This window comes from Indicator indicator, chromosome 22 (assembly GCF_027791375.1).
Source record: "Indicator indicator isolate 239-I01 chromosome 22, UM_Iind_1.1, whole genome shotgun sequence".
Taxonomy (NCBI): domain Eukaryota; kingdom Metazoa; phylum Chordata; class Aves; order Piciformes; family Indicatoridae; genus Indicator; species Indicator indicator.
This window is the reverse complement of record NC_072031.1, coordinates 11,158,507-11,172,170: the sequence shown is the minus strand read 5'-3', so window position 1 is coordinate 11,172,170 and position 13,664 is coordinate 11,158,507. Positions and strand designations below refer to the sequence as shown.

Sequence of the window (13,664 nt, the reverse complement as noted above, 5' to 3'; positions counted from 1 at the left end):
TTAGGCACACTCTGCTATCACACCTGATAATCTCTTTAAAAACACAGTGTGATTAATTATTAATTAGGAAGATGAATGTTGTCTAGAAAAGGACTTTCAAAGGCTACAATCCGGACTGCTTAGTGTTACCGGGATTTTGTTGATACCCAAAATGTTTGTCAAAGGCAGGCTACAGCAACTCCTAATCTACCTAGTAAACAAATTATAGTGAATAAAGAGAGCCAGCAGGCACTGAGGGCTCTGTACTTTGCTTATTTTTAACTGCAGAGACATTGCTTCCTGTAGACCTCTTAGAGGAAAGGTACATTTAATTGTCTTGATATCACCTAGCTGTGCTGGAACAGTGCTGTTTCCATTGGCACCGCTTCAAAATTCATCTGTGTTCATCTGTGGGATTTCAAGTGGCCAGCTGACAGCAAAGACTGAAAGTTAAGCTGTTAGGTCCCATCCTGAACAGGGATGGAGGTGCAGTGTTTTGCTGAGTCAGGTTAGTCTCTTGTTAAGCTCAGTTGAACTTTGACTTTCATGGGCAGTGGATCAGGCTGCATATACCTGCAATATCCACATATATGCAGTATCCATATGGATGCAGTATCCATCTACATGCAATATCCATACATATACATGCAGTCTGGAGTGTATCCTTATCTCTCCTCTGACAGCAAGGGTCAGTGTTTCATAGCAAGCAGCTGTCTGCTCCCCATCTTCTTCCCAACAGCCATGGAGGACCTGTCAGTGACTGCAGCTTTTGACCTTTCTTTCCAACTCTTTCTCCAGCCCCACTAATACCCACCATGATGCAGTCACCTACAGTGAATTCTACAAAATCTGGAACCTCAGAAGGGATGGAGCATTTCCTTAGCAATTCTGTGAAACTTCAGATTAACCAGTATTTCTAGTCTATTTTAGAATTTTGCAGATTTTGTTCCTCGTTTGTGACAGAAACCAGGACAACTGTATGTAAATTCTGTGAGTTGCTATGAACCCGGAGACTGGAGAACAATTTGTTTAAAAGTGTACAGTTAAAAATACTACCAAACCCAGCCATGACTCAGTCTTGAGTCCATAAGCAGAATTAAGCCCTCTTGTATCTTCCTTCTCCAAGAACATTAAGATCAGATGGCTTTTATATTATGGAAATTAAGGCTTTTTAAAGCAGAAGTCTGATGGGTGAGAAAACAGCCAATAGTACACAGCCAATAGTTTGTTATGGGAAAAAACTTCTACATCCATGTAGTATGACCAAATGCTTTTAAGAGTCATAACAATTGTGGTATACAATATATGTAACCTTTTCCCAACTCATTCCATCTTAGCCACTTCTCTGTCTTACATGGACATCTCATGAGCTTCCCATGAAACCAGAAGGTTTCTTCTCATTACATGTGTGTGATGAGGTGCATGAAGCAACCTCTGCATTGCATGGTGTGGTCTGAAGAAGAGTTAAAATAGTTCTTTCCTGCTTGAAGGTCTGATCCTTCATGATATTGCCCACAGAAGATCTAAGGCAGAGAAGCAGTGTAGCCCTATGGCCAGCAACTCAGGCTAACACATCAACTGATCATCTTTTTTTTCCTGTATGTGAAATTTTGCCACCCAAAAATAATGGCTCTTATTTCCTACTGCAGGTTATCTGGGAACTCACTTGCACTTTGTATTGCTGACTGAAATTTGTTTATTTCTTCCCTTGTTTTTTTGTATAAAAGTCTTTCATAAATCAAAGGTTGGCAAATCATAAAAATCCCAGATAATTTACTGGCTAAAGGAGTATTTGCAGTGTCTTTGGCTACATAGTTCAAAGGATTTGTCTTCACTTGGAAAGCAGCCCTAGAGCTGCTGATCCTGAGCTGTAACATAAAAGCTGTCCCAGGAATGATGCTATCGGCAGTCCCAAAGGGCTAAAATGGTACTGAGGAGTGATATGCTTGTGGTCTTCCAGGACATTGCAACTGAGAACATTGCTTATGCCAGCATCATGAGGTACATGCAGGACTTGCTGTGTTCCTCTGTGTCACTGGAATTCTGGTAAACTTCGTTCCTGAAGCAAAACCACCAAGAGGATGCAGCATAGCTGTGCTATTTTCAAAGTACTTAAAAGTAGTTTTCATAACTTCTCTTTTGCACACAAAACAAAATGTGTATGAATGTTTCCCCAGTTCAACTTTGACATGACAACTTGTGTAGGAGTCTTCATTCTCATTCAGCTGTAATTCAAAACATCTGATTTGTAAACCCATAAAATTTAAGTCTGTGCTTGAAATACAGACACACCTTGGCCTCTTACCACTATAGGGTAAGTGGAAAACTGGGAGATGATTTGGTGTAAAACCCAAAGTCAGGCATTGACAGTTTCATTCTCATTGTGCTCCATTTGAATTTTCATAAAAATCAGAGTTCTAGATGTTCTCCTTGTTCAAAACAGCCTGAGACTTTATGCTTAGCTAATGCTTTAAGGTATGGATGATGCTATGACTCTCCTCTAGTCTTTTCCTGTAGGGTCTTCCTACCATGGAAGTCTACAAAAGCAGCAGAGCTTCCCAGGCCATGAAACACTTCTCTGTGAGAGTAAGGAGAGCATCACACAGGCAGTTTATCCCTCAAGGTTTTCAGGAGGGTTTCAGGATCCTTATAAGCTCCTTTAGCATTGGAGACTGAGCTCACAAGCCCTGATTCCAAGCACTTAGTCAAGATCAAGAACTTGATGGCCTGAGGCATGTTAAATTTATGCTGAAATTAAAGGCATCAGCTGTCTCAGGAGCTAGGAGCTCAGTCCTGAGGAGTGCTTCTTGGTCTTTGAGCAAAAGTATTGCTATATAAACAAGACCTGAAATAGAGTGTTGTCCAACCTGGTGGAAGAAAAATGGAGAATTTCCTAACCCCTGCTGTAGTTAGCCCTTTCTCTGGATCATGTCCAGTCTGTCCCTTGGGGGGATGGCTTTCTCCCTCCTCTGCAAAGATACCTTAGAGATGACTACAGTGTTGCTGAAAGGACATAACTCTTAGCCGTGTAGTGTGGATTTTGTGGAGCATTCAAGGCTTTCCATACTTTGCTCCACGAAGAGGCAACTTTGAGGGCATGATTTTTTTTTTCTTCCAAATTTCAGAATTAGTTTTTTTTGAATACACAAGATTCACCAACTGAAAGGATTTAAAGCAAGTTTTCCATAGGGGATTTCCCTGATCTCTCTGATAAACTCTTTCTCTCCTTCCCCCAGTTTGCTCCAAGTTTTATTTCCTGCTCAGAAGCTGTTGCCCTGGCTGGCCACAGCTGCTCACCCAGCCCTGGTCACAGAATTAGTTATGAGACTTTAATGATGATGTCTGTCTCAGCCTTTTGCTTGGTCTGGTTACTTCAGCATCTACAGAATGTTTTCACAAAGAAGCAGATGGTGGTAGGAGTAATTGGGCCGTAAAACAACATTAGCAGCTAAAACCGATTTTCACCAGTGAGGATTTTGTGGGCAGGGTGAGGGAGGTTCAACACTGTTTGCTTGTTTTCTCTCCCCTACATTCAACCCTGCCCCTGCTGTAGGTGGTGGTGCCTGCACTGTCTGCTTCCAGGAGATGAGCCCTGTCAGGTCAGTCACAAATATGAACAGTTGATGAATAACCTATTATAGAGTCACTTTTCTGTTGACTCAGTGGACGTTTCCTGGCTTCAGAGAGAGTCAAGATAATGGCTGGCTTTGTAGAAAGAAAGAATCTCTAAAATGCAACATTTTTTTTTTCCCTTTGTGACTTTTATTGCTTTGTACGCTGACATGTCTGAGGGAGGAAAACAGAGCCTGGGTGCCAATAATCCACTGCGCTTGGCACAGACGGGCTTGAAAATCTGGCACCAGCGTGAATATTAATTCAGTTGTTTTCCCACAGAAGCTACTGATTAGTAAAGGCCAAGTATCACTGAGATGAGTCATTAAAACCCAGCCTCTGAGCCCACCTTTACAGAGTGGATCTGCTCTTTGGCACCCCCTGCGACAAGTGGACTGAATGTGTGCTAAAAGGGGAAACTAAAATCCTACTACAGAGCAAAGAGAGAAAGGCAGAGGGACCCCAAAGGCTGGGCTGTGGTGCAACTGCTTCCCCGCTTTCTGGGCATGGAGCCAGGACAACTAGCCAAGGAGGATCACACCCCAGGCAAGGGACTCCTCCCATGGCTCAGAGGTGGTATCCTTATATCCCTCTGTCACCATCCCATCCCTCCCAGGCTTCCCAGTCCCAGTTGGCAACTGGTGGTATGAAAGAGGAGCATGAGGCTATCATGTGCACTGACACTGGGGAACACAGAGGACACTGTGGTGTCCCTCCATCTGATGATGGAGGATGGTGATGGCTGTTGATGAAGTCTTGATTTCCTCAGCACGTGGATGTGCCTCTATTGAACACCTGAGTGATCTAGCCTGATGTTAGCTCTGCTGCTGTGGCTCAGGGCATCATTTTGAAGTCAAAAGACTGTAAAACTTAATGTTTTGATTCTGAAAAGCCTTTTAACAGAAAAGACTTTAAAAAAAAAATCCCAATTTTTTATTCTCTGTGCAAAACCCACAAGGTATTTCACCTAAACATTGCAGAGCTCTCCATGCATGAGGAAATTACAGAAATTTTTAAGTGCAGTGCACTCTGCTTCTTTTGGCCTTTCACTACATTCAGTGGTCTCTTTCTGCCTGAATCTTGTCTTCTTCCATCTCATAACAACATTTCCTTTACTTCAAGGGGAATAAATAGGGACAGCAGAGGTTTAATGTAGAGTATATCAAAGAAACACTGAAGGGGAAGATTGTCTGAGATACTGCAATAGGGTGAACAAAACGATTGAAAAGGTCTTCCCATGTCAAACATCTATGATTTTAAATACTGAATGATCAAGGCAAAGGTGTTTCCTGGTGATTAATGATGGGTTGGGTGTAGTCATGTCTGGACCTTAACCCTGGCCTCTTCTATATCCCTAGGAAATGCCCCGTTGGCTCCGTTGCTTCTGCTGTTTTAAGCTACACTTGGTTTATGATTGATTGCCATTTTTAAAAGTACCTTTATGTTTGTGGCTATTTTGGTGACTGCTCTAGACAGCCTTGTTCCTCTCTCTCAGGTCTGGATGTTATTGCTAAACCAATCTAAATGTGCCTAAGTAGCAGAAGTGGTGGAAGTTCAGACATATGTAGGTAGCCTTGGGCAGGTGTGACATAGCTGGTACATGGTGAACTGCAGATTGTTTGATACTGAGCATGGCTGGAGAGCTAATGTATAGGATCTGTGCCAGCTGGGTAGTGACATTTGCTTTCCATTTCTGCTAGATTGCAGCCTGCATTAGTGTTGTTCAGAATTATGGGCATTGATGTATGAATGTTCTAATGGCAAGGTTAACGATAATCATACACACTGAGCTGAGGTTGTTGCAGTGGAAAGGCTCTTTTTGCAGCACTGCTCTCTCTCAGGGAGATTGGGTGGGTATCAGGGTGCTCACTGCTGTTACTCTAATAGTGCCTTTTGAGCTCATTTGACCCTTCCATTGTTAATCCTAACGATACTCCCAAGGTGCTGGCTTTCTGAGAAACCACTGAAATAGTGGCACTCAAGATTTCCAAAGCTGCCAGCAAATTAAAATAGCTGAATGTGTAAAACGTTGCAGATTTGTCTTCAAAAGCTCTCAGTAGCCCATTAGCTTGGGCATTGTCTTGCACTGTAATCTGTAGTGAACCCTAATGGATGCAGAGAAAAACCTTGCCAGAGATAAGCAAACCAAACAACCACCACTTTGTTTTCCTCAGTGCAAACCTGGGGTCTGTTCTTGTAGCCCTACCTGCTCAGCAGTCAGTACAACAGGCACATCGTGACTGAGAGGCATGGAGGTAAACTTCACCCAACTGGACCAGAGCTGACCAGACAACTGAAGTGATCAAAAAATTACTAGCTTGCAAAGTGGAGAGTGAAGTGTTAGCTGAGAGATCTTAGCAGGGCTCACATGCAATCACTATTTCCATGAGTTTCATAGTATCAGGAGCTGTAGCTCTTGACATTCACTCATTGAAGGTAATGATTTGGAGATGCTCTGTGAATTCTTTAATTGCATGCACAAGCCAGTGTGCAGGCAGATGTGGTTAAATAGGGTGCAACTTATTTTGGTTGTAGCTATCATAGTGCAAGAACATTGGCCAGACAGTGCTTGTAGATGGGCAAATGGTATTTTATTAGCTATAGCTGGGGGAATAAGCAGCTTGAAGCAAGGCATGTGTACCCAAAAGCTCTTCTCCTTTTCCTAGCTATGCTTGTTGCTGTAATAGAAGATATGACTTCCACAAAGTTTGTCTTGCCAGAAATGAAATAAAATACTCCCAGAATCCTACAGTGTGAAAGATCTTCTAATTCATTTCAGATCTGCTGTAGCTTCCTTCCAGCCCTGTCTGCTCCACCGTGTGAACAGGAGCGTTTTATGCCACTTCACAGCCTCTTCCTTCAGCTTTTGTGGGAACTTCACAAAGATTAAATAGCAACATATAAAGAGGGTTTGTGGGACTGTGGAGTGAGGGGAAACTTATCTTTTGAATGTGTGAATTATGGAGTGTGCAGATTAACAAAGTGAGAAAGAGCAAAGGTATGTTCATAATAGCGATTGGTAGAGTTAATAGCAACAGCAGATGGATCAGCCTGACCTTTTCCAGCTCTAATTCTATGGACTGCACTGCTCTTTTCTAGTGGATGGTGAAGAGGAAAACAAAATAGGCTAGAAAAACTTTCTAAGCTCAAAACTAGGATAAAAGTGTAACATTTTGAGGGCATGGGAGAAAGAAAAAAAAAAGTTGGCTTCTGTGCTTTTCTTTAGAAAAGCAGCAAGTAAAAAAGTACAAAATAAAAATGGAAGGAGAAATAATAACTTCCTGCTTATTCAACTTAAAATTCTTTTCTTTGATACACTTTGATACACTTAGTGTATCAAAGGGACATAGACACTGATGTTGCATACACTTAGAGTAAATTCTTCAGTTTTAATAATGATGATTTAATGAGGATGTCTTTATTGCAGATGGAGCCTTGCTATAGTTTTTACTGATTGCTATATATCCTTAACATGGGAGGTTAGACCAGCAAAACCAAAACATCAACAAGACTGACTTTTCAGCCAAAAAAAATCTTTAAAATAATGCTGAGTTTCCCTTCCCACTCACTGGCCCTGGTGAAGGCCTATGCTTGCACAGCCTGTCCCTCCCAGATAAGGAGACATCACTGTCCATCACATTTTGACTTGTGCTTCCCAGAGCTGATCCCATCCCATCACCTGAGCTGGAATAGAGGAAAAAAAACCCACAGGATTTCAGTTTTTAGCATCATAAACACTTGCCTTTTGTAGCCAGGCTACTTAGACCAACTGCTGGCTGTTAGATTATACTTAAATATAAAAAGAGGGCTTCTGAAGCAATTAGTGTTTAATCCCAAAGGATGAGGCCTGGGAATCTCCCTGTTGATCCAGATGGGTCACTGTCTTTGTGCTGTAGGATGTTTCACTCATCTGATAATTTAGTCCCAACAGTTTAAAAGTGAAACATCTATCAAAATCTCATTACTTTGGAGATGATGGAAGCTCATGGATTATAAACCTCAGTTTACTTTTTATATCTTAAATTATAGTGCCGTAGCTGAGCCATAAATTTTTTTACAAAACAAACTGCTGATGCATTTGAAAGAGTTGAATAAAGACAGAGCAGTGCTCCAGGGAGTGAGCAGGTGGGGAGTGAGCGTGGGGTGAGGATGGCAGAGAGGTGGTGATGGCACATTGCTTTTGGAGCTGCTACTCTTGTTGGTTTTGCAACAAGATGCCAGTATTTGCTTGGAGGAGAGGAGAGAAGGTTAATGATATTGGTTCCTGGGAATACAGGCACTCCCCAGTGACTGGAAGGGAGTGTTCCTGGATCCACCAACGAGCATCATTTCACTCCCAAGTGTCTGCTAGCAGAAAGACACGCTTGTCTGCCCACAGCTTAGTATCATCACAAGTGCTGATTTATTAAATGGTGTCCAACTTGACAGTCTTTGAGCCTGTGCTCTGGAGGTTTTCCTTGCTTGTGTAGGAGGCTGAAATGGCTATCAGTGTACAAGACAGTATTTTAAATTGAGCAGCACTAAATAGCCTGATCCTGCAGTTTATTTCATAGAGACCAATCTTGCCAAGTTTTGTGTGCCACTGGAAGGAAAATCTTCCCCACCAAGACCAACTGCTTTGGGGAGTGAGAGCGATAAGCCCCTCGAATCCCTGCTAGATAATGCCCATACCTCCCAGGGCTGGGCCCAGGAGGTTTATTCAGTTGTATCATTTGTAGGAGGTGGGGTTTGCTAAAGCACAAAACTGTCAGAAAGAGTTCACAAATTAAATGAAATACAGCCCTGGAACCTGTGATGGGAGCAAGGATAGCAGTCAGCATTGACTTTATTTAGTGTAACAACTTCACTAAGTAAAGGAGTCACATAGGGCTGTTTCTGTAGCATTTTATTCTGTATTATTTTATTCCATATGATTTTATTTCTGCATTATTTGTGCCGTTGTTGCACTGTTCACCTACAACTGGGCTCTTCCTCTCATGCAGTCAGAATGGTGTTGATTCCAGAGATAAGACAGGCAAAATGAAGGTGATACAGACAGATAATTATAAATACATCTTCTTTGTTTCATGGTGTGGACAGTCTTCCCGTGAAGGTCACTCTGACAATGCTCCAGGATGTACTTTGTGGAGCTGGGAACTGGTGCAGCGAGAGGCCAAGCGGCGTAATCAGATCTTACATCTGGGTGCTCGCTGTCAGGGTTCAGGAAGCTTCTTTTGCTCTGTGATAGACCTGCTCTCACTGGGCAACGGGAAAAGCCTCTGTGACTGTTCAAACAAGAGTGGAAAAATATGTATCTGGAATATGCATTGCTTTATCCTGCCAAGCCAAGTGTTTATTGTGGAGGCCAGACACATCTGTCCTCCTGCAACAGATATCGTGGTGTTTCTTGGATTAAAAAGGCCGACTGTAGAGGAAGAGTGGAATAAATTGCTTCAGAAGGCTGACTTATTGCAGTCCTATATCATATGGACCCTGTCAAAAAAAAGATTAGTCACAATAAAAGCTGATGCTTGGGGAGATGAAAGTAATAGTGCTTGATATTTTGATTACCTTTAGGACAACGTGCTGGAGGTGGGCAGTGGGGAATTGAGTCCTTGCTTCGTCTGACCTGGGCGGTTGGTATGATTACTTTGGGGAGATTTGTGTTTGTTTTATGTAATAAAAAGAGGCTGGAGACATGGATTGCAGATAGCTATTTGGGTCAAGGGGTTAGCTTTTTGCCAGGCTCCAGATGGGGACAGAGAAGAGGACAGGGGCTGGCAGTGCTTCTGAAGCTGAACCCCATCTCCACTGCACAGACAATAAGAGCAGCATCAATTTAGTGAGCTGCACCTGACGTGAAGCTTGGCGAGAGGTCGAGAGCTGCATCGTTCCCCCTGTGGGGTATTTCTGAGAATGCTACTTAGGAATGTGTTTGTTCTGAAAACCTGCAGTAAGTGTGAATAACAAACCTCATTACACTCTCTTCACATTTTCAGGCCCTTGCTGATTTACTGGAAGATGTTGGAAAACAGCAGCTTTGGCGGAACAATTCAGTTATATCAAGGATAAGGAATTTTTACTGGAAACTTGACAGGCACCAAATCACTTTCTTAGATCTCATTCTTCTAGTTACTTGTGTGGATACCCTCACACTTGGTGTGGCCAGTTTTATGTGCATGGCATATTTAAATGGTAAATAAAAGCCCAAGCAAAGCCCACAGAATACCAAATCCAACCTTCTCCTGTACATTTGGCTTATTTTTGAACAACCTTGCCTGGTTCAGGTGTCCTTGCTCATGCACCTTGTGCTGAGCACACAGTTCTGTTCTGTCTGGCATCTTAAGAGTGACCAAACTGAAGCTGAGGAGAGTTTTGTGATTGTTTTCAGATGGACCTGGGTTTACAGTCCGGGGGAGTCTTCAGTATTTTTATAATACTGATGTGAGATACAGTTGATGAGGTGGAACAGCAAATTGTGGCCAATGTAACGTGTTGACAGCCTGATGTCGAGGGATTTATACTGAGCACAGGTTACTGTTAATGGGCCAAATGAGAAACTGTAACTTTTGATATTCCAGGTTAATTTGAGATACATCCAAATCTGTATAAAACCCATCAGCTGCTTAGCATGCATCAAACAATCCATTACTTGATTGTTGTTTCTGGTTCCTGGCATCAGCAGAAATAAGATTTATCTCTTCATTGAGATAGTACAAAAGTTAACCTAGAGAGTGTCTCAGCAATTTGTAAAGTATATGGGTTTAAAAATAGCCCTGCTATGAAATAGGACATGCTGCTGCAAAGGTATTACAGCAGCTTAGTTGTGCTTGTTCAGAAGAAAGCAAATTATGGTCCTTTGCTACATAATAGTGGATATTCTACTGCCCTTGGTTGTTCCAGGGGTCCTAGAAAAGCAAAAGTCAGTCCTGAGAGATTTGCAATTCAATGATGCTGTTTGGGGTGTGTTTAAAGACAGTGCAAAGGTGAAGGGCCCCTTCTACAGGGTGCTAAGTGCCTTTAACTGCATTGAAGCCACGCTGTTTTGGGACACTGTGTCTCCTCAAGCCCCTCACCATACCTGGAGGCACACTAGTTTCTTTTGGTGCAAAGAAGCTGCAGGATGTTTGCAGCTAGTGGAGCTGCCCTGAATACTCTGCACTGGAGGGAGGTATCTGCTCCAAGCTGGGGTGGTCCTGCAGCTGGTTACAGGCACTGACAGCACCAAGGAGCCAAGCAATGCAAGACTTGGGTGTTCAACTGCAGAGTGAGGGCTGTGATGTTTTCCAATAACTGGCATGTATTTGCTGAGCATTGTCCACATGGCTGTGTCTCCTCCCCTTCCCTGCCCTGGCTGGGGCAGGATCATCCCTCACTTATTGTTTTCCAAGCTGAGTATCTTGACCTCGATATATCAGTGTTTTCCAACTGCACTGTCAGAAACTGGCTCTCCAGTCTGTGTAAAAATCTTGGCTTTTAAAAATCTTTTAAATTGCAGTTAAAATCGAAATATGTTAGCATTTCACCTTCTTCTGTGCATTTGGTTTGGACTCAGAAGATACTTTCAGATTGTGACTGTAGGATTGTTTGTTTGTTTGTTTTTTCCAGGAAAGCAGACAACTTTTCTATTCCTCTGCAAAAGCTTTATGCCACAATAATTTAAGATTTCCTTCAGGTTAGAATATTTCTGCATGTAAACCCTCTTTGAAGGTTTAAATAGACTGTAACTGAGTTTTGACATGTATTAGCACGTGTCAAGTACAGCAGTTATTAAGGGTAGTGGAGACAAGACACATTCCATCCCTCCAGTGACTGACTCACAGGTGTCCAGATCACTACAGGCCACAAGCAGGCAAAGTCAGTGGAAAAAAAAAAAAATATCACCCTTTGTTGCAACAAGCATTAAGAACCACTTCAGCAGTAGATCCAGGGAGTAATCATCTGGGGAATAAACTCTACTTGCTCTCTTACAAAATCCTGTCCTAAGACTGTGCCTTCTTATTCCTTTTGATATAAATCTTTTCTGTGTCTCTTGTAAGGTTTTGCATCCACCCACAAAGTATTTTTAAATGATACTTATGCATGCATTTGCACAGCATGATGTGCATTAATTAAATTGGAGTTAATGAGTTCTGTCCTGTTCCTCTTCTCTTCTGTGCAAGCTGATCTGCCTGCGTCCAAGCAATCTGTGAAAGAGAATCACAGAATTAACCAAGTTGGAAAAGACCCTCGAGGTCATCAAGCCCAACCTATCACCCAACACCATCTAATCAACTAAACCATGGCACTAAGTGCCTCATCCAGGCTTTTTTTAAACACTTCCAGGGACAGTAACTCCACCACCTCCCCAGGCAGCCCATTCCAGTGGCCAATCACTCTTTCTCTGAAGAACTTTTTCCTACCATCCAGCCTAAACTTCCCCTGGCACAGTTTGAGACTGTGTCCTCTCCTTCTGTCACTGGTTGCCTGGGAGAAGAGATCAACCCCCACCTGCCTACAATCTCCCTTCAGATAGTTGTAGAGAGCAATAAGGTCTCCCCTGAGCCTCCCCTTCTCCAAGCTAAACAACCCCAGCTCCCTCAGCTGCTCCTCATAGGGCTTCACCATACTGATGGACTTTTTTAATCCTTTAATTCACATGTCATAGAATCATAGAATGGTCTAGGTTGGAAGGGACTTCCAAAGGTCATCCAGTCCAAACCCCCCTTGCAGTCAGCAGGGGCATGTTCAACTAGATCAGGTTGCCCAGAGCCCTGTGGAGCCTCACCTTGAATATCTCCAGGGATGGGGCCCCAACCACCTCCCTGGGCAACCTGTTCCAGTGTTCCACCACCCTCATGGTACAGAACTTGTTCCTAGTATCCAATCTAAATCTGCTCTTCTCTAGTTTGAAGCCATGGCTTCTCACCCTATCACTACAGACCTTTGTAAACAGTCTCTCTCCATCCTTCTTATAGGCCCCCTTCAGGTACTGGAAGGTTGCTATTAGGTCTCCCCAGAGCCTTCTCTTCAGGCTGAACAACCCCAAACTGCCTCCTCAGAAACATGTAAGAAACCAACTGCAATTGTCATCTCTTCCCTGGCAGAAGTAAAGGAGTGTGACATGCAGAAGGCAATATTCAGGACTGGAGTCTTTTTAAAGCATACCAGGTTTAAGCAAAGCCAACTGACTTTCTACACTTCTCTTCCCAGGGCACAGCTTCTGTTCTGCAGCGCAGGTCTGACAACGAGGAGTATGTGGAGGTTGGAAGGCTGGGTCCATCGGATTATTTTGGTAAGAAAATTCAGCTGAAATGTGGCTGAGAAAGACAGGCACGTGGAGTTGGATCAGGTGGTTATTGCCTTCATTAGTGTTCTACTCTTTGCAAGCAGGGGGTTATGTGTAGGTCAGCTGCTACTTTCAGTGATACTGAGAGACTGCAGTGAAGCTGAAACCATTCCTTGGTTTCCACCAGTGTAGCTGACAGGAGGCACATCCAGAATCAGCAAAACAGTCTGAAAGCATTTGTTTTCAAAGGCATTTTACACGCATGCATTATGCATGTGTAATGCATTTGTACTGTCAACAGAATTATGTAAAGTGTCTGTCAAGAGATAGATAAAGGGAGATGTTCTACAACCAAAGCAACTGGATGGTGGCTAGGGTATGCACCCTCTGAAAAAAGAGGCCCAGGGCATGAGACAGTGCATTTATCCCTGTTTCCAGGTGAGATAGCCTTACTGCTCAACCGGCCCCGGGCTGCTACGGTGGTGGCACGTGGACCCCTGAAGTGTGTGAAGCTGGACCGGCCCCGCTTCGAGCGAGTGCTGGGTCCCTGCTCTGAAATCCTCAAGAGAAACATCCAGAGATACAACAGTTTCATTTCACTCACTGTCTAAATGAGTCCTTCTGGAAAGCTGCCTTGGTGTGACCTTGTGCACTTACGTTTGCTCTGTGCGGCTCCGTAGCTTTATGAAGACACCACAAAAGTGTGCATTTGATGTGGGGTTTTTTTCTGTTCATGTCACGTACTGGATGTCAGTTCCAATCTCATGTATCCTATAAGTAGGAAGACAACTGTTTGGATAAGACTAGCTTTAAGGAAAAGCAGGCT

At 43.1% G+C, this 13,664-nt stretch overlaps 1 protein-coding gene across 1 annotated transcript in view; it reads left to right on the top strand.

The window, feature by feature from the left end:
* The window catches only part of PRKAR1B (protein kinase cAMP-dependent type I regulatory subunit beta), a 101,236-nt gene extending 87,787 nt beyond the window's left edge, over positions 1-13,449 (top strand). The window contains exons 9-10 of the mRNA XM_054391015.1: positions 12,763-12,844; positions 13,277-13,449. Of these exons, the coding sequence (XP_054246990.1) occupies positions 12,763-12,844; positions 13,277-13,449 (255 nt within the window). The remainder of the gene's footprint in view (positions 1-12,762; positions 12,845-13,276) is intronic.
* Positions 13,450-13,664: the final 215 nt, after the last annotated feature.